The 22,357-nt window shown below is 44.1% G+C and overlaps 1 protein-coding gene across 1 annotated transcript in view; it reads right to left on the reverse strand.

Moving 5' to 3' along the window:
• Positions 1-22,357, reverse strand: part of SYNJ1 (synaptojanin 1) — a 97,280-nt gene that overhangs the window by 70,789 nt on the left and 4,134 nt on the right. The window contains exon 2 of the mRNA XM_018565007.1: positions 17,172-17,319. Within this exon, the coding sequence (XP_018420509.1) occupies positions 17,172-17,292 (121 nt within the window). The 5' untranslated portion in view covers positions 17,293-17,319. The remainder of the gene's footprint in view (positions 1-17,171; positions 17,320-22,357) is intronic.

Raw genomic sequence — 22,357 nt, forward strand, 5'->3', positions numbered from 1 at the left:
TGTACCGAGCAGGCAGATCTCATCAGCTGTAAACTGGATTTAAACAAAGGGTTAAATATCTAGAAGTATATTAATGAGGGGAAGCTCAGTCTGTTCCAGGGCCGGCCTTTGGGGTGTTCGAGCTGTGCGGCCGAAACTGTCCGCTGAAGCCTGCGGCGGGGGGCGCAGGAGGGAGCGCTGCCACCATCTTGGTGTATAGCTAGGAATACACCAAGATGGCGGCGCCTATATCGGCGTGTCACGTTACCCGACGCCACGCATGCATGGCGTCGTGACATCATGCTCCCTGCCTCCAAGATGGTGGCACGTATTCGCAGAACGCGCCGGTGGCCAACATGGCCGCTGCACACTCAAACAAATTATTATGCGCCTGAATACATTTTTCGTATATTCGGACATATAGTAATTCATACATTCTACATGTAGTCCGGGTTTTGTGTTCTGCTTTTTATTTTTACTTTCCTAGATACACTTACTTGAAAAACACTTTATTTGTATAGACTATTTTAGTTTGACATTTGTTTACCTTCTGTTTTAATAAGAATACTTACATTGTGCCTACAAGTTTAATACCTTTGAATAAAAGCTTTATTTTTAGCATACTTTTTAATGTATATATTTGGGGGTTCACAAATTGGGGGAAAAAAATGGGTGTGGTTACTGAGGGGCGCTGTAAAGCTTTCTGGCACAGGGCGCCTAAAGGCCTAAGGCCGGCCCTGGTCTGTTCTATGGTCTTTCTATGGGCAGACTGAGTTTGATGTCACTTTGAAATTGTACCGAGAAGATAGCAGAGGCTCCGACTACACAGACACATCTAAAATTAAACAAATACTTTTGAGGATTTCTTGTGTTGGGGGGGGGGGGGTAAATCCCCTAATCCTCTCTGGGTGATCTGTGTACACTGCAAGAATTTTCATACCTGTTGCTGTTCTGAAGAAATACATTGTTTCCTGAATGAGAGAGTCTGGGTTCATTAGAATCTGCTGGTGGACTTTCTGTGTTGTATTGAGGAAAGTTGCAGTGTCTGTATCCCTTTAGTAGAAATTAACCCTTAGGGAATAGCTCTCTGAATATTACATTCCTCTTGCTATGGATGTCTGAAATTTTACTTGCACCTTAGTGCAGACTTCTGGGAAATCAGTCAGCCAATCACAGAAGCAGGAAGGGACATGTCTCGGGGCGTTCTGCACACCAACTGATTTTTTATTTTTTTTATAGTGGAATTACCCTTTAAGAATATGTAAATACTTCAATTTTCATAGTCTGGCCACTGATTCGCTTTAAAGGCCTCATTCACACAGCGTAGAGTCGGGCCGTACAGATCCGCGCGGCGTTCCTGGGAGTGTCAGGTGCTACGTGTGATTGTAAGCAGCAGCCTGTTCTTCCCTATGGGAGAACGTGGCCCTACGTGGTCATACGCACACTCGAACTGCACATCCATCCCGTCTCCGTCCGAGTATGGACACCTGGACCCATCAGATGTGCAGCTCGGGTGAGCGTACGGCCACATACTCCCATAGGGAAGAACAGGCTGGTGTGTGCAATCACGAGCAGCACCTGTCCCTCCCGGGAGCAGCCCGATACAACCGTGCATGCCACACGGATTTGTACGGCCCAACTCTACGTTGTGTGTATGAGGCCTAAAAGACGATAACAATTTGAACAAATGTGCATTGCCCATGCATCTAAAAATGTAATGCCCCCTGGAAAGTGGTTTAACATGTTTTCAGGTAGCGGGAGCTGCAGGAGAAGCAGATCAAGTTGGTTATGAGTTTAAGGCTTTGTTCACACCTAGGCGTATCGAATATGCGCGTTTGTCGCGGTAAAAAAAAACACACGACAAACGCGCGTTTCCGAGGGCTGCTTGGCTGTATCCCAATGGAAACGCGCAACAAAAAACGCCGCAAAGAAGCTCATGTACCTTTTCAGGCGTAGGCCGTTTTGTAGCGCGTTCAGACGGGCTGAAATACGGCAAGGTGTGAACCATACCCATAGAAAACAATGGGATTTTCATGTTTGAGCGTTTTGTAGAGCGTTCGTAGAGCGTTGAACGCGCTACAAAAACGTACAGGTGTGAACCAGGCCTAAGAGATGATGATTCATAGACCAGTACATTTGTGAGTGACACTGAGTGAGGTGAGGGAAACTGAGGGGCTCTGATCTTTTCCTGCTTACACCTTCAGTTACAGTTCTCCACACAACTTCCACCCTGTGACTGGACAGTAAAAGGAGAGGGGAAGACTGATGAGTTCTTCTGTCACACCACTCTCTCCTCCAATCATTATGGCTACTTTCACTCTAGCACAGCTGATTGGCTACATGTGCTGCTTCTCCCGCCCCCCTCTGAGCTCTGCTGTGCACACTTCAAGAGGCCAATACCAAGTCAAATTCAGTTTTCTTTTCATTTTAATGATATATCCGATTACAATATAATGATTACAAAGCTGCAGAATTTGATGACCGATATCTGTCTGGAGTTCAGATTTACTTTGTTTTCTGGGTCCTGGTCAGCTCAGTTGGTTGTCACATCCGGAGAAACAAAAACTCTGATTTGTGCACAATTGTGAAGACCCCCATCATAATTTCGCCCCCCTCCCACCCCCCCAAAAAAAGGATTGCTGCAAATTTACAAATTGTGTCTTTTTTTAATATGAATGTTCCAGATCCACACGTAGGGAGTTGTGAAATGTTCAGTAGCAAGCACAACTCTGTGCACTGTAATAAGATTTGACAGGAGAGGAAGAGCCCGGCTGGTTGAAGATCGGCTCTGCTTGGCATCTTATGACTCATTGAATTTACGGTGTGTTCCCTCCGATGGGGAATCAGCTGGCGATTGGAATGGCATTTTAATTGCCATACGCTCCATTCGTTTCCATTTAGAATTATATAAGCAGATATGTGTAATGAGCCTTACTGCTACAATGTTTATACATCTGGAGAGAACGCAGTGGCCCGATTTCCCATAAAACCAATCAGCAATGTAAATCCAAGCAAATGGAAATTGTCAACACACAGAACGCAGGTTGCAGTCAGCAGCCCAAGCTGTGTGGGCGAACCGCGTGGGGCTGCATGAATCAGTCAGCCTGTGTGCCTGCTGCTTGATGGGAAACCTTTCCTCAAAAAGAAACGTGGTGGCAGTCGTCCCTGAAAATGCTAGCTTCCTGGCTGTCATGCTGACCCGCTTGCTTTAATATTCTGAATCAGTAATACAAAACGGGTATTCCGATAAGGACTTCAGACTTTCATAATCTGCATACATGCTCCAGGTCTGTGATTGAAAAAGAATCAATGTCGGCAAGTCAGCATATTCAAAAGGGACGCAAGCAGCGGCAACCCCCATATTTCTTTTTGGGAAGGTCTGCTCTCATGGCAATGTGTCTGCAATTCTCAGATTCCAAGGCTGCAAACCAGTCCGGAGGCAATAAAGTTCACCCAGAGTGACATCAGAGAATTATGCTGCCGAGGATTAAGAGAATGACAACTTTGGCTGCAGGCGTCCCACGAATGAAAATCCTAACATCAAAAGACTATCGGCATTAGGTACAACTGCAAAAAAAAAAAAAGAAAAAAGGTATTTAAAGCCCAAATGAACTTTCAATTTAAAATCAGCAACATGCATGCCAGTTGTGTCAAAACAAAATGTGTTCAATGCCTCGCAGTTCATTTTATATAAAAAATTGCTACAGCCGAGTAGAAAAGCCTGTCCCCTGCCAGCATGCTGTCTGTGAGGAAGCAGTGGTCCAACAAAACCCTTGCTGAGTCAGAACCAGAGGTCTCCAATCAGCAGGGAGCATGAGCTTTGCTGATAGGAGGGCTCCATCTTTAGCAGGGGAGCTCTGCAATGAGGCCACTACTTCCTCACAGAGAGCAAGATTCTCCCCTCTGCAACTGATGCAAGGACACAGGCTCTTCTACTCATGCTGTGGCTGCTTTGGAAATGTAATGAACTGTAAAACATTAATAATCTTTGCTTTGATCCATCTGGATTGTATGTTGTGGATTTAAACTAGAGGTTCAGTTAGGCTTTATATACCAACAAGTTGTCTTATTTGTACTGCACCAAGCCGCTTCACCCATTTTCACCAACAGGAACCTCGTAAGTGCTTGCTCAAAGCCACTGTGTTGCCTAAACCATCATCCCAATAATAATCTGATGGCACATTTTCTGCATTGCGTAGTAAGAAGGCCATTTAAACACTCTGGCAGCCAAAGACGATTCCACAACTGCACGAGGGCTTAAAGGGTTATCAAACCCTCGTGTGTTTTTGCATATATCTACAGCAAGCAAGAGCTATATGCAAAAACATTTAAAAAAACACACATTTTTTTTTTTACTTTAATGTCACTTTAAGCCACTGGCCATTCTGAGGACCATCACCAGCACTTGTGGAAAGAAAGATGCAACCATATTAATCAAAATTACATGGCCAACAGAGCTGCTTATCCTCCCAAGGATTACAAACCTTAAATCATGCCTGAAGGGAGTTGCTCAATTATGGTTGGGTTTGTGATTTTATGCAAGCAAGGTTATCTATGACCAGTCCTAGTTTGGAGGAACCTATTGACCTGAACAAGTAGACTGGCTCCCTATAGTACAGGCTAGGAAGCATATCTCTAATCAAGAAACAAGATAAATAAGAATTAAAAAAAAAATTATGGGGAAAAAAAAAAAAATGAATACAAAACCTTTTTAAAAGAACCCATTAACACAACCATCTAAAAATATGTGCCTTGCACGCATAATTAAAGTTCAACGAAAGGCTCCTGTATGACAGTCTAAACAAGTAATAAAACCAGTTAGCATGACATACCCACACTTCATAAAGCAAAACCTCCTAAAACATCCCCGACTGAACTAAAGCCTTCATTTGCGTCTCACACTTTCCCCCTTTCCAGACACTGCAGCTCACGGTGGGAGGGTTTCAGCAACCCTCCCACAGCATTGAGGCAGTGCTGTCAATCTAGAAAGCAGTGGGCAGGGCTAGGTGTGGCCAGGTACTGACAATCTACAGGCTTGTGACAATGCCGATAGCCACACCCCCTGCAACATCTTAGAATTAAGGGCTGCAACATAAGGGCTGCAACAAATATTTTTTAATGAGAGGCCATACTTCTACTTTAAGGCACCGTTTACCCCGGGACGGTTCTGCCGACATGAACCATCCCATACATTGCTATGGGGACCGTTCAGGTGACCGCGCTTAATCCGAACCAGCCCCCTTCCGAACTGCTCCCTGCACTATTTTTGGCAGCGGAGGGAGCAGAGCCGCATAAGCTGATGCCTCCTCTATAGCGCCGGCTCCTGTCACAGGCGGAGTGATACCAAATTCACTCCGCCTGTGAAGAATCGATAGTGAAAGCGCGTTTCACTCATTCTGGCCAGCGATTGGTTACCAAATTACTCTTGTAAAAGGTACGGCACCCCTGATTGCCCTGATCACCCTATTGTTAACTTTGCAATTTTGGATTATTTAATTTGGATTTGCGTTAACTTTGGATTGTTGTACATTTAAAAAATAACCCTACCCCGAAAATAAGACCGAGTGTGTTTTTTTGAGTCAAACAAATATAAGACAGTGTCTTATTTTCGGGGAAACACGGTAGGTAATATGTGCAGTAGCATTACAGTCAATATAGGTTTTTAATTTTAATATTTTAGAGTTGCACTTCTGCTTGAAAGAATGAAGAACGTCATATGCAAGTTGTTATAATCAATGCAGATCTAATGACTGGTCCTTTGTTGGAAATACTCAATAAATAGTATTGTTTCTTTTTAAGACTTGGTTGAAAAGAACTATGGGGTAAGTGTTTTTCCCCATAGTTCTCTTAAGGGTCACAGGAGGATATACACTAGCGTCCTCCTGTGACCCAAAGCTCAGTATATCGCAGGCTATTGCCCGCGATATACTGAGAGTGCCGCAGACGGGACGGATCCCAACAATACTGTCCAGATCCACCCAGCTGCGTGAGTGACAACTTGGTCTGCCTATCTAGAGGCAGAGCCAGCTGTGCCTGCCCCATCTCTCGTCCGTTCCTCAAGACAACGCTGGGGCATCAGAGAGGGGAGGGGGGAATCCCTGCAGGGAGCCGTGATTGACAGTCACGGCTCTCTGCAGGGAGATGATCGAGAAGTGAGCGAGCGTCGGTATGTGTTCACTCACTTCCCGATCTATTGAGCCGACGTGTGACAGTTTCATTGTCACACGTCGACTCGAACTAGGAGGATGAGTGATTTTCACTCACCTCAGTTCTTCTTCAAATCTAATTTGAAGATAAAGACATGTTATATATCACAACATTGAAATCTGTGTCTGTAGTGCATGTGCAAACCTTAATACCAGAAATAATAAACTGGTTAACAGAGATTTACTCCAGGAGTATATAATGAGATTGGAAATTCTAGAGAAATTCTTAATTACTCTTTAACTAAACCCACTAGATTTTAACAGACTAAAACTACTGTAGATTTTAGTCCACTAAAATCTTATGATAATTAGTCGACTAAAACAATCTAGACATCCAAAATAGGACTAAATAGTGTTTGTTTCCCTTTGTTCTATGTTGTAATGCATGTGAGGGTTGAGACATGTCCCTTATTCTACACCAGAACCAGGCTCAGTTTCAATGCCCTGGGCTTATGTCCGCTGGGTGCACACAGGGAACGGCGGATATTAATCAGTGCTACATAAATGAATAAAACAATCGTCTCTTGGGATCTGACAAAGCCATTTCTGCCCGCCCTGACAACAGAAACAAAAATCATTGCCGAAGCAGGAAAAGTTTCTTCAAGAAAACTTCAACTCTAAAGAAGTCCATTACTTCTATTAATAACAAGCAAGTTTTCTTTTTTTTTTTTTTTAAAGCAGTTCTACTATGTTTCATTAAACCATCACAAAACCTAAATGCTACGTGGCCTCACATAAACAGGACATTTGTAACATTCAGTCATAGAAGTCTTAAGACTCTATCTTATGTATGTAATTCCATCATAATCAATTACATCGGAAAGTAAACGATTTGCTGTTAAACATTCTTCAATTTAAGACGTTTCTGCCAGTAAATGCACCGGAAAGTACTATTTAGGAGCCTTAAAGAGGACATGTCATAGGACGCAGGGAAATCAGATATGAGCAGTGTGGTTCAAGCACGAGACAAGTTACAAATAGAGCGCTCCGGGAGAGGATCGTTTTTATTTTCTGTTTGCCAGCTAATTTTAAACATACCTCGTGTGAGTAGAGCGGATCTATTCTAAATAAATGTTCTTCTGTTCTTACTGCACGATGAGCGGGTTTTTTTTACTATTGCTTTTTTTTTTTTAAAAAGGTGATGTGAGCTTAGAGTAAATCAACCAAACTGAATGCGGAGTGGAGAGGAGTACGGGACTAAGGCTAGGTTCACACCGTGACCATGCTGCAATAGTGCGCAAAACCGCGCGGATTGCAGGGAGGTCACGGAGTCGCCCAACACAGCCAATCACGCTGGCAGTGACATTTTCTAGGATGGAGAGCAGTAGAAGCAGTCAGCAATCAGTGATCACTGAATGTTTGGTACATAGTAAATCTTTTGTCCAGTTATTTTACAGTTATGAATGAATAGGAAGTGATCTACATCACTTCCTATTCATTCATGATTGTGGATATAGTATTAGTTGCTATGTACACAATGCATGAATGATCAGGAACACTCAGTATAGAGGATTCCTGTTCATTTATAACAGGGGCTGCAGAAACAGAGATTGAGGACTTTGTGTCCTCAATCTCTTTTGCTATTGTAAAAGGGAAATATCAGGGCAAAAAAAAATTAAACCTTCAGTTTGTAATTGGAGGTCCGCTTTAAATCTGGGAAGCTGAATGACTACAGTGAAATAAAAACCACCACAGACATTACAAGGAGCTGCTCCAAGTCGGTATATATAAAATAGAATCATAGAAGTAAATATTGTGATAACGCAGCAGTGACCAATGAATAATCTCCAAGAATAATCCGTAAAAAACCCCCAAAAAAACAGCCACAATATAATCATTCTCCACTGGATGAAATAGAAGTCCTTTATCATGCACACTACACATACAAGAATAACTATTGTACAGTGCTGACAAAGTAGAGCCGGTTATACATTTCTCCAGCAAAAGGATCCTCATCCACTTTACACCATGCTTCAACAAAGCAGAAACACGCATTGTTATAGATAGGAGTGTGTTACTGTTCAAATAAATCTGTAATGAGATACAAAATGAATTACAACCCAGACAACCGCTCTGTTATGGTTACCCGAGGCCTTTAAAGAGACCCTGGTGCCAGGCTATTCATTTCAACAACTATATTCCCATTAGATTATATGTGTATTAAACATATTATATTCATGTCATTCACCTGTAAAAGTCTCCCTTGTGTACACATCCTAAGGCTCCGAGACTGGCTGCTGGGCGCCACCATCCTGGATGTGATGTCAACAGCCACGGAAGACTCAGAGCTGTCACTCAAGTATTCCCCTTGTCTCTCCCCTGGCTGCTACATATAAGTATATGTAGGGAGGTGGGGGGCAGAAGAGCTGGGCCAGCAATTTGACACTCCCAGAAGAGGAGAGGGCTATGACGTGCAAGAAGGGAGGGGCCTGGGTTAGGGAATGGTATCAGAAATGTCACCAGCACACCAAAATCCTTGAAGGATCATCAATTGTGGATTAAGCACTCATGTCAATTACACAAACTCTTTCGGGGCCACGCCACGATACATAGCATGCATCATTGCTATGTATTTTGGCGTGCTGGTGACGTTTCTGATACAATTTGCAACTGGTGGCGCCATCCGCAATGATTCCGAGCACCCTTCCCCAATTACGGGGATTTCCGGTAAGGAGTGCAACAAGCCTTCTCTATCTTCTGGGTTAGGGAATGGACTCTTCTGAAGTAGGTCAAATTTGCTAGCAAGTTCAGGTGCACACTCAAAGTCAATTAAAAACATAAATAATTTATGCAAAAAAAAACAAAACACTGGAAGTAAGCATTTCAGAAATGTGGGTTTTTTGCGCTTTTACTTTTTTAGGCTGGTGACAGGTCCCTGAAGCACGACCTGGAGCTTACACAAGGCTGTAGATTCTCTTCCCAAGCCCAGCAAGTAGGAGGAAGCAGTGTGAGGCAAATGCTCCCATTACCAAAGAGCTGGGTATAATAATTTCTTAGGGCCAGGGGAAGGCAATCCTGGAGAGGTGGAGACCTACCTGAACTACATGGAACAGAACAAAAGATTACCAGGGTGCAGCACAATTATTTTCTAAGTATAACCCATTCAAAAAAGTAAGGACGTTTTAAAGGAAACCTAGAAAAATCAAAGTCAAAAGTTTTATAACACCCCCATTTTTCCAGTTTTTATTGAAATGTTGGCCATTTACTGTCTGAGAATAAAGCATAGAACAAAAACAATTGGACATCCAAAGAAATCATGGAATAGTTTTTGTAAACCAAAAGCAATCTAAAGTTTTGACTCAAAGTGGCCACCTTTGGCAGATACAACGGCAGAACACACTCATGGCATTCTTTCCACAATGGAAATCAAATATTGTTCGGAAAGTTCTTCCCAACACTGTTGCAGACCTTCCCACAAATGTGTTGTGCTTGTAGGTTGCTTTGCTTTCAACCTTCTGTCCAGTTCATCCCAAACCAACTTGATGGGGTTTACGTCTGGAGACTGTGCTGGCCATTCCATGATTTGGAGGCTGCCGTCTTGTTCTTTCTTCTAATGTAGTTATGATAGCCTGGAGGTATTTTTTTGGGTCATTATCTTGCTTTAGGATGAACCCCTGACCAACTAGGTATACACCAGAAGGCAATGCATGGCGGTGCAAAATGCTGTGGTAGTAGTTTTGGTTCAGGGCGCCACTCACCCCAGTGCCGATTTTGGGTCCAGCAAAAAGAGTCCCAGAATATCACGATTCCTCGTCCATGTTTGACAGTTGTTGTCACACACCAAGGAACCATCCTTTCACCTACTCGACGGCGTACAATAACCCTACGTGAAGAACCGAAGATCTCACAATTTTCACTAATCGCTCCAGAAGATCTTCTTCCCGTCTTCAGTAGTCCACTGGTGGTGCCTCATGGCCCAGGCAAGCCTCTTTCTAATTTTGCAATCCCAGCAATGGCTTTTTTACTGCCAATCGGCATGTCAAACCTGCAGCTCGAAGTCTTCTGTTCATAGCTGAAACTGAGACTTGCTTACTTTGATCAGTGTTAAGCTGTGCTTGAAGCCGTTGTCCTGTGAGCCGCCTGTCACGCAAGCTGTTGACTCTCAGAAACTTGTCTTTTGATTCTGTTGTGGCTTTGGGTCTACCAGACCTCTTCCTGTCAGAGTTTCCTCCAGTTTCCAAGTGCCTTTTGATGGTGTAGGAAACTCTACTCACTGAAATCTTTTCCTTCTTTGCAATTTCTCTAAAAAGGAAAGACTTACACTTTAACAGGTTATAATGGTCTGTCTGTATTCCTTTGTCAATTGCCTTTTTCTCACCGTTTTGAGAGCAATATAGTACTTCCTGCAGTACAATACTGTGCAAACATTCCTTAAGAGGGTGTAGTAACATGGTGTTTCAAACCTAGGTTTTTTTTTTTTTATACAGAGGGCTTGCGAGTAATCAAAAAATTTGGGACACCTGCAGGAATTGTTGGCATAAACTTTCAAGGTTTAATTTACTTACATCGCTGCAGAACAACTGAATTGATAACCCATTACGGGCCTGTTCACACGACGTCCGTTTTGTGTGCTGACCGGCTCCGTACGCGGCTGCACTCAAAATGCATCCAATGTATCCCTATGTGTTTTATGGGCTCCAGTTCTCACATGCGCAGTCCGTTTAGCTTACGACAGAAAAAATACTGCATGTCACATTTTGTCCGGTCACGGTCAGGAAATGCAAACGCGTCAAAAACGCACTGCAGCTAACATACTAACAGCCCCACTCCAGCAAGTGGAACGCATCAAAAACGCGGCAAAAACGCACTGCATCAGTCTGCAGATCCGCACCCGATATCATGTGAACAGGCCCTTACTTCTTCCCTGATAGGGCATTTTTGTAGAACTCTGAAATGTACATTATTTTTCAGTTTCTGTTAACCTAAACTTCTTTTTCCACCTCTGGCAGTTTATTGCTTACCTTTGTAATTAGAGATACACCGATACTAGTATTAGTGCCGATGCCAAGTATTTGGGCGAGTACTCGGACTCACCCAAATGTTTAAATGCCTACCTGATACTTCCGGTATCAGGAAGCCAGGCAGCGAGTCATTTCCTGCTGCCTGGCTTCCTGATTGGCGGGGAAGCCGGCTCCATGCTCCCTTGTCATAAGGTGATAAGGAAGCATGAAGCTGGCTTGCTGGGCGCCGAATCATTACACTGCTTCCTGACCAATCAGGAAGCTTCTCGTCACCTAGCGACTCTTAAAGCGGCTTCCTGATTGGTCAGGAAGCAGTGTAATGATTCGGCGCCCAGCAAGCCAGCTTCATGCTTCCTTATCACCTTATGACAAGGGAGCATGGAGCCGGCTTCCCGGCCAATCAGGGAGCTGGGCGCCGTGCCATTACATGGCGCCCGGTTTTCTGATTGGCCAGAAAGCCGGCTCCATGCTTTCTCGTCACCTAGCGACGAGAAACATGGGGACGGCTTCCCTGCAAATCAGGAGGCCGGGTGGCAACACACGCCGCTTGGCTTCCTTAATAGGACTTCCGTTATCGGTATTCGGCATCAGCGAGTACCAAAAAAAACAAAACAATTATCGGCACTCGATACCGAAATACCGGTATCGGTATCGGTGCATCCCTATTTCTAATATTTCAGATTATTCACTGGACCCAATGATATTTGTAAAAATGGGGGGGTGGAGGTCTAAAACTTTTGACCAGCAGTGTATAATAATGCAAACGTCAAAATTATAAATCCAGAGTGCAGGGGTTAGGAGTAAGTAAAGCAGAGTACAGGGTCAGAAGTAATGCACAGTTCAAAGATCAGGTGTATGTAAAGTAGAAAGAAGGGGGTCAGTCTGAAGGAAAGCAAAGTTCAGAGGTTAGTAGTAAGTAACTCGGAGTTTAAAGGTCAGTAGAAAGGACTGAAGAGTGCAGGGATTAGTACCAGCGCACAAAATTACCCCCCTTCTCCTTACCTTCCTGAAATGGGCACTGTTGCATCTGGGGTCTGAGTAAGTTTGAGAGGCAGAACAGCAGGGACAGGAGATGGTGGCACAAGGGGTTTGATTGCTTACGCTCGCCAATGGAATGTAGAAATCCATTGGAAACCGTAAATGGAACTGTAGAGGAGCAAAAACGCACCAAGTACAAACAGCTCACCAAAGAGAACCTGTTGCTTTTTCCTACATGTATAAAGACAGGTCCACTTGAAGCTGATCACCTTCACATATACAGTGCATCTAAAAACACGTGTAGCTCCTCTAATAGGGAAATAGCCAGAAGAGCAGTCCTAGTTCTAGCAAACACTGATTACACTATTAGAAGAAGCGCTGATCACTCGACATCCAGCCGCGGGCTCACAGTAATATTATTGAAGATCCAGTAATGAGATCTCCAGCTGTGTAGGGAGATACTTGCAGGCTGCTATTACCTGTAAATGCTGCATGACTACATAACCAAGGAATCACCAGGACGACAGCCCTCGAGTCAGCAAAAGGCAACATCCACGCTTTTATTCTTGACAGGTTCCCTTTAACTTCCTATGTCGGCTTTAGCAGTCTATATATGCAATAGATTTACTTTAAAATTGTCATGGTAACTGGATTTGGGACTTTTTTAGACTATCATCCAGGAGCCTTTAGTTGTACTTTAAGGAGGCACAAATAGAACATGGCAGACAGTAGAAGCTCCGGGGGCTCTACATTACACACCGTGATCTCTGGACTATCTCGGCTGACTGATGTCCCCCTCTGTGACCGCTGGGTATGTAAGAGAGTGTGTAACTACATAAACCTTACACGGGAAATATTATTGTAATGTCTCTCTGGAGGACTCCCAGCCGCAGACACACTTAAACTTATGTATATGTCTATTAATACTCATATATACTGTGTACACTAGGAGGTCGGCACAATCATCCAGGAAAGCTCAAATGCTCAGGGTTCATTTTATTTAATTGTTTAATAGGAGCAGAAAACAGGGAATGTCCCGAAGGATACAAATCAACTCCGAGCAGCTGAACTTCCCAGTTCTTTATAAGTCCTTACACAGGCTTCATGTACTGCTACCAGTCCAAACCATGATGGACCATACAGAGCATCAGCAGATAAGAAGTAGGCACTGTACAAATACAAGGACTGAATACAGATCTTCATTCAATTAAGCCCAACTCCGGCCAAAACTTTACCCTTCCTAATTGTGGAGGAGCGGACGAGGGTCAGAGCCTCGGTCAGGTTTGTACTGTTGTCCATTAGGAAGATTTCCCATCCAGAAATAAAGAACTGAGAGGGGGTTTTAATGAGCCAATAAAAAGGGTATCAAAGACGCCGTCCTTCAGGCAATATACAATCCTGAAAACCGCATATGAATACAAGACCAAAAACACACACACGATACCTGACAACGTTCCAACCAGTCTTGACATTTATACAGCTCTGTTATACAGCACAGTCCTGTCTAGCAGGGGAGGGGACCTGAGTTTTCTCTGCTGTAGTTTAGCGAAAACCTACAGGTCTTGTTCCTCCCCCAGCCTGTGACTGAACAGCGAAAAGGAGAAGCAACAGACCATTGAGCTCATATCTCTGTCACACTGCTTTCTCCTTGCACTGAAGCACAACGGCTTGGCTCTTGGTACTGCTTCCCTCTCCCCAAGTCTGAGCCCTGCTGCATAAGGTCAAGAGGCTGATACCAGGTCATATTATAGGACCATTTTTTTGTTTGTTAACGCAATTACCTCAACTCCAAACTTTCTGCATTCATCGATGGTTAACATGGCACAGCACTCTACTGCTGTAAATCGAACGGTGAAATGCTGTGTATTTATGAAAATTTGGCACAGCAAACATACTAAATAGTCTCATAAAAGCGGAACTCCACACAGGTGTAATGACTGTAAATAAAAGATCTTCACAGTTAATTCATACATCTGTATATGCCGGAAAGTGCAGCCATCAGTATAGTTCCGGCATGCTACGAGAACTGCGGCTCTTACATATAAACCATACTTTTGTGTATACGCCCCCCTTTCCCCTTATCCATTAACAGAACTCCTTGTATGCTTTATTTACCCGCCCCTTCTCTTCCCTCCCCATTAACAGAACTCCTTGTATTCTTAATTTATCTGCCCCTTCACTTCCCTCACCTTTCACAGAATTCCTTGTATTCTTCATTTATCCGCCCCTTCACTTCCCTCCCCATTCACAGAACTCCTTGTATTCTTTATTTATCTGCCCCTTCTCTTCACTCACCATTCACATAATCCTGAATGGTACAAAGAATACAAGAATGGGCAATACTTGAATGGACAAGTATGGCTTCTATGTATGAAATCCGCAGTTCTCATAACCACAGCATGCTGGAACTATAGCAAAACTGTACTTCCCGCCATATACAAATGTATCAACTAAAGTAGTATTAAATTCTCAATCTTATTTCAATAATACATTAGGAACAAATATACATTGCTCAGCAAAGGATTCCTTTACATTTTGGTCCAAGAACCAGTCATCGGGTTTCTAAACAGTTCCAACGCTCTCAACTCGGCTTCCCTGAACCCCCTGTCCAGTACAAGATCAAAAAGGGACAGAGCAATCCCCAGCAGCCATCCATCTACTAGCTTGGGGGAAGGAGGAGCAGAGAGTAGGGAATAGTTTGCCTGTTCCTATGCATTTGTGAAGACACACACACACACAGGTGGCACCATAGGACCCTGCATGGGAAAGGAGCCACCCTAAAACAGGCTATCAGGGCCGGTGCTCAGGGGACCAGCTGATTCTGCAGGAAACTAAAACGTCAAGAAGCAGCCTCCATTGTAAGCGATTTCATCAGCATTTGAAATAGCTTAAAAACATTTTGGACTTTATTATCGCTTTGACTGTGAAGTGCAACACTTCAAAAGGTAACTTTTGAAGAATGAATAAAAGATGTGTTGCCGTCTGTTCTGCCTTAAAAATGAAATTCGATTGAAAACGTGTGCTGGCTGACATGTTTTTTCCCCTTGCACAATGTTATCAGTGTAATCACACTTCATATCTTCATATGAGCAGCAATGCTGATGACCACAAAGATCTTTCCATAGAATTACCAGCCAACAAGAGGAAATGATAGACTTCCACTTCTTGCCATTGCGTAACCCCAGGAATGGCTAAGCCGAGGTTACCAAAAGGCAGAAAGAATGATGCACACACAGCACATGCCCAAACTTTGCAGCTGCTGTCAGGGGACTGGCATCTCTACTCAGGCTGTAGCTGCTTTAGAAGGAAGAACTGTAAAACCTTGAACACCTTTCTGTCTTGATGCCCTGGATTGTATTTACAGGATTGGAACTGAAGGTTCAAGTGAGCTTTAGAGCCCGTTCACACAAGACACAGTTCTGACCAGATCGCATTGCAGCCGGCTCACTTTGTTGTGGGGCGGGAGGGAGCGTGGCGGTCGATTGAAGTGAATGGCACCATAGCAACGCCCTCCGGCCGCAATGCAATCGCTTGCGAGGGAACATCAATGCCTGCGCTCCGGTCTGGTCAGAAAAAAATAGCGCTTGCAGCATTTTTTCTGACTGGACCGCAGGCATTCATGTGCCTTGCTTTCTTGTGCGGCCCATTGCATTGCAGCCGGAGGGTGTGGCTACGGTGCCATTCACTTCCATGGACCACCACACCCCCTCCCGCCCCACAAAATAGTGAGCCGACCGCAATGCGATCTGGCCAGAACGCACTGTGTCTGGTGTGAACGGACCGTTAGTCCTGTCCCTTAGCACAAACCTAAGGCCCACGCTCCTGTGCTGCACATGCTGGCAGTACAGCAATACACAGCCAAAGTTCTAAAGAGCACCGAAAAGTGCATCTGAAGTTAGAAATCCCATTTCACAGCAGCACGGCAACACCAAACACCACACAGGAATAAGAAACAAACCAGCTAGAAAAGTGTCCGCATGTTAGAAAGCGCCTGATCCCCATGATCCCCGATAAGCTGGTACCAGCGTCCTGCTTGCAGCTCCGCCCCCTTTTTACTTATACACTGCTAAGGTCAGCTGAGCAGACAGTACATGCTAATAGAACATTCTACCCCAGAGGGTGGGCAACACCGGCCCTCCAGGTGTTGTGGAACTACAAGTCCCATTAGGCATTGCAAGACTGACAGCTACAGGTATGACTCCCAGAGGCAAAGGCATGTTGGGATTTGTAGTTAAAGCACAGCTGGAGGGCTGGAGTTGCTCACCCCTGTTCTACAAGTACTTTCCCTCGGGGCACTGGGACCAAACAATCCTATCTAAAGACAGCTTCATATAGGCAGGGCGCTGTAATGTTCATAGAAAGCCATGTACAGCACCCTGCCGGCCCCCTCCAACTAGCCATGATCTGCCTGCATTGCATAGAGACCCAGGGACGTCCTGCTTAAAATAAGGGATGCAATGAAAGTGGAAAGTAGGGATGCACCTATACTTCGAGTACCAGTGCCGATACTTGGCATTTTCATGAGAACTACCAGGGTTGCAGCGGTTGCAGCTGGGACCTGGCTCAGGCTCTCCACCACTGTCCTGAAATCATTAGTCTGTATTGTTTTAGAAAAACAGTCACATGACAATAAACAAAAATGTATCAGTACTTGTATAGGTCAGCACTTGTACTCTCAAAACTGGTATTGGTGCATCACTTTATATATTTATAAAAACAAAATCATACATTAAAACAGAGATGTACAAATCCCAGGAGCTCCGTGTGCTCCTTACAAATGACAGCTGCCTCCTAACTTTTGAGTTTTTCTCTAGTCTAGTCTTGGAGCTGGATAAGTATCTGTACTTGGACTTGTACCGAGTACGGTACTTGGTATCGGTATATCCCTAGTGGAAAGGTTTTATTTGAAAATGTAATTCGCAAGTTGATGAGGGTGGAAAAAGGCACCAGGGAAGGCAAAATATAAGCAGCATAAACTTCAACCGTAATATATTGCTGGCAAACAAGGCAATCCAGATCCATACATAGTATATAAGGGAAAACTTACAGAGGACTGCCACTGCACCGGACTCAAACATCAGACATTCCTCCTTGTAGCGCGCCTCTACCATCAGGCTGAACGGTGGATCCAGTTTATGGAAGATCCGAAATCCTTTACTAAACGACATGTTTCTTGTGGGACCAGATAGAAAGCCCTGGAAAACAGAATGACAGGTTCAGAAGATTGTACAAGAGGCATCAATGACAGAAAGCGGTCCGGGTACTGACCCAAAAGGTATACAGAAGGTATAAATACGTTATAAAACCCCTGCCTCAGCTAGCATCACAATGAAGCTCGGAATGACTGAATATTTAAAATAACGATTTAGAAAACTTGCACGATGAAATAAATTACATGTTCAGAAGATATTATTATAGAATTTCACCTACTTAAAAAGCGCAAAGTATTTGCCGCCTGTTTACTTCCTAGATTTACACCCCCCCCCCCCCCCCCCCCACACCATCGCGGGGGGGGAAAAAAAGGGGGGGGGAGGGGGTGTAACAGAATACAAGAACATACTGATAATGCTGCAATCTTCTTTTAGGCTCCATTCACATGGGCCTGCATGAAGGACCAGCAGATTCCCAGGAATGTCCATACAGATGCGGCTGCTATACACGTTCAAGGTAAGGAGTGGATGACAGCAGCTGAAATCGGTCCGTGGCTGTACATGGAATGATTACCCGTGAATTGGGATAGATGATTATCCTGAGATGTAGACTGCAGACACACCTGAGATTCCTACCACAAGCACAACAGTTTTGAACATCCCTGCTCATTACCAGGTCCACAAAGCCAACCAGCAGCAGTGTTCGGGTATTCTGACAGCTGCACATCTTATCAGAAAATAATAGACCGGGGGGGGGCGATACCCCCCCACCCCACCGCACCGCTGGTCTATTGTATTTTCACAGGGCTGAACAAGAAAAGAAACTCACTGTGTCTAAGCAGCTTTACACTTTAAAATGACTCCAGATATAACTGAGCCCAGGGGCACTGCAAGTCTTCAGCATTTACCATAAATAGGAATATCAATCTTTGGGTAATGACCCATTGAACTCCAAGCAAGGAGTGAAACCAATCAATGAAGCCTTCAATGTACCAAGACATCTATCCACTTTACTCCTCTTATTTCTATGTAATCCAGCACAGATCAATTCCAGGAAACTCCTCAGTACTTCTGGCTGGGTCTGTGGCCTCAGTCTGCTCCCCGTCATCACTATACTACATTGTGCAATCTGCTTTCTCGCACAGAGTTCTCGATCGGTATAAACACAAGTGGTGCAAAACTTGGAGGTAATAAGTGCTCAGCGGTTCATTCCTTTCGTCCTATTGCTGTTCTTCTTGCCGGCTTCCCGAAATGTTCAGTTTTTGCTCCACTAAGTTCACTTACTAAAAATTGACACCTGATTGAGGGACCGCTATGATATCCCTGTGGGTGGCAATGGAAATACCCCGCCAGCGCTTTTAAATGCCACAGCCGCAGGTATTCCCCGATCAATTAATGGCGCACTACTGCCATCTCTGAAGTCCACAGCAGAAAGAATGTCACTTGTATGGAATTTTCAGAATGTTTTCTAGTAGTAGTAGTACTTGTCAAAGCATGCTTTGTATTAAGCAATAAAGCTATACTACACAATTAACCTTTTCACTGCCAGCGCCATTTTGTGCACACATGATAAAATGCAAATTTTAGACCTAAAAGTTACTTAAACCGCCAAAACATTACATATTTCCTGAAAGCAGAGACCCTGTAGAAGCAAATAGTGGCAGTTGAACTTGCACAACTCTTTATCAAATCTATAATTTCAGTAAGAAATACACTCAAATAAAATTTTAGTGCACACAAACAATATAATACACTCTCTGATCTCTCCATTCAAAGAACCCTGAAAGTGACAAGGACTTTGTCACTTCCGGGTTCAGTGATGTCATTTCCTGGCCCCTAATCAAGCAAGATCTGCGCTTGATCAGCTTCATTGGTCTGCACAGGTGACATTAGGGGGTCTAATAGACCCCTAGATTCTGATCAGGGCTCACAGAAGGCCACTTTAGGATAGGCCAATGTTTTGCTCTTAGCCATGCTTGGCTGCTTTTAGTTGGGTGTTTTGGGTCGTTATCCTGTTGGAGGACCCATGACCTGCATCTGGGACTGACACTGGGCAGTATGTTTCACTTCAGAATTTCTTAATAGTCAGGAGATTTTTTTTTAATGCACTGCACAGATTCTAGGCAACCCGTGCCAGATGCAGAAAAGTGGCCTCAATGCATAACAGAGCCTCCTCCATGTTTCACAGTAGATAGAGTTCTTTTCTATGAAAGATGAACTTCTTTATCTGTTAACAGCTCATGCAACCTGCCAAAAGGCTCCAGTTTTGTCTCATCTGTCCAAAGGACATTCTCCCAGAAACACTGTAGCATGTCAAATATGCATTTTAGCAAATTCCAGCCTGGTTTTTTTATGCTTTTATTTCAATAGTGGAGTGCTCCTGTGTCTTCTTCCATTGAGCCCACGGTCCCTCAAAACGCGACAGATGTTGTGATCAGACTCTGATGTAGATTGGCCTTGGAGTTCAGCTTGTATCTCTGGAAGTTTTCGTTGGCTCTTTGTCTACCATTCTCACTATCCTTCTGTTCAATCTGGAATCGATTTGCCTCTTGCGGGCACATCCAGGGGGGGTTGGCTACATTCCGACGGACCTTAAACTTCCTAATAATATTCACATTTGTAGATCAAGCTGCTTGGTCTTAGAACTTTACCTTTGACATGCTGGTCTATGCTTTGTTTCTACTCTCCTCAGACTTTCTTTCCTTTATCTGGTCCATGTTCAGTGTGATGCACACAATGATACCAAACATCAGTGACGACTTTTCTCCATTTAAATAGAGTGACTGATCACAAGACGTGTGCAATATTAATTACAGAAAACAGAATGAAATATCACTACTATACCATTATCTATAATCATTTCTAGGGGGAGCAACAAATCTGTCCGGGACATTTTAGAATATCTTTATAGAACAAGAAATAATTTCTCTCTTTTCAAACTTTCTTCGCTTCACTCTATGATATACTAAAGGCATGCCGGTGTTCATGAGACAATTTTTTTGAATGTCAACACATTTCTGGAGGAATGAGCTGTAAGTGTACCGATAAATTCGTCCAAGTCTATATACACTACCGTATATTGCCAAAAGTATTGGCCCGGCCTTTACACGCACATGAACTTTAATGGCATCCCAGTCTTAGTCCGTAGGGTTCAATATTGAGTTGGCCTGCCCTTTGCAGCTATAACAGCTTCTGGGAAGGCATCCACAAGGATTAGGGGTGAGTCTATGGGAATGTTGGACCATTCTTCCAGAACGCATTTGTGAGGTCAGGTACTGATGTTGGAGGAGAAGGCCGGGGCTCGCAGTCTCCGCTCTAATTCATCCCAAAGGTGTTCTATCGGGTTGAGGTCAGGGCTCTGTGCAGGCTAGTCAAGTTCCTCCACCCCAAACTCCCCCATCCATGTGTTTATGGAAGTCATGTTGGAACAGGAAGGGGCCATCCCCAAACTGTTCCCACAAAGTTGAGAGCATGAAATTGTCCAAAATGTCATGGAGTGCTGATGCCTCAAGAGTTCCCTTCACTGGAACATAGGGACTAAGGGGCTAAGCCCAACCCCTGAAAAACAACCCCACACCATAATCCCCCTCCACCAAACTTGGACCAGACAGGTCCATCGGATTGCCAGACAGAGAAGCGTGATTCGTCACTCCAGAGAACATGTCTCCCCTTCTCTAGAGTCCAGTGGCGGCGTGCTTTACACCACGGCATCCGACGCTTTGCATTGCACTTGGTGATGTAAGGCTTGGATGCAGCTGCTCGGCCATGGAAACCCATTCCATGAATCTCTCTACGCACTGTTGTTGTGCCAATCTGAAGGCCACACGAAGTTTGGAGGTCTGTAGCTATTGACTCTGCAGACAGTTGGCGACTTCTGCACATTGTGCGCTTCACCATGCGCTGACCCCGCTCTGTCATTTTATGTGGCCTACCACTTCGTGGCTGAGTTGATGTTGTTCCCAGTTGCTTCCACTTTGTTATAATACCAATAACAGGTGACCGTGGAATGTTTAGTAGCAAGGAAATTTCACGGATGGACTTATTGCACATGTGGCAACCTATCACGGCACCACGCTTGAATTCACTGAGCTCCCGGGAGCGTTTCATTCTTTCACAAATGTTTGTAGAAGCGTCTGCATGCCTAGGTGCTGCATTTTATACACATGTGGCAATGGAGGTGATTGGAACACCTGAATCCAATGATTTGGAGGGGTGTCCCAATACTTTTGGCAATATAGTGTATATTTGATCTGTGTATTTAGCTTTAACTGTTAACCCTTTATCTTCCATTACCTGTATATATGTTTACTTACAATACCCCAAATTCAGCATCATTAGTGAGGGCGTAGAAGGAATCACACAGGGAAAGAAGACAGAAATATATTATCTAATAAGGAATCATTACCAGCTGCCAATACACCTACTAGTGTAACATTAATGCTGACAATTACCGCAGTGGCTTCCTGTCATTCAATACATCTCTGCTTGTCATTCCCAGCCCTGGTTGCTGTCACTAAACAGTATAACGAGGAAAGAAGAAGATAATGCAAATACGCTAATTAGACTTATTCCAGAAAGGAGAACGTGACCTTTGCACATAATTGTTGGCAGCCAAATACACAGCGGGAAATTGTATGTCACTTATCTAGGAGCTCAGCAATATACGACCGAAGGAACCTACGCAAATGATGTGCAGAACTGTATACAGTGCACTCTATATTCATCAGCTCAATGTATCCTATGATTGGAGTTTAAGGATGTTGTAGGTCTAAAAGATCCCCAAAGAATTCCCTGATAACAAAGTGTTAGGATAAAAGAGTTTATAGGAAGGCGATGTGCCAATACAAGACTTGTCACACAACCCCATCTGAGGTCACTGCACACCGCACGCTGATCTGGCCATTGAAAGCAAGTCACAGTACGGAAACATGATCAGATGTTGAGCAAAAAGAGCCGGGGAACAAACACTCTGATATCTTTTAAGACTTCCTCTACTGATGTGCAGCGAGACACGACCTCTACACCAGTAGTTTTCAACTTACATGGGATAGGGGCCTCAAATGTGGCCCCTGATGTCTCCAAA

Source organism: Nanorana parkeri, unplaced genomic scaffold, assembly GCF_000935625.1.
Source record: "Nanorana parkeri isolate BGI_ZX_2015 unplaced genomic scaffold, ASM93562v1 scaffold805, whole genome shotgun sequence".
NCBI classification, from domain to species: domain Eukaryota; kingdom Metazoa; phylum Chordata; class Amphibia; order Anura; family Dicroglossidae; genus Nanorana; species Nanorana parkeri.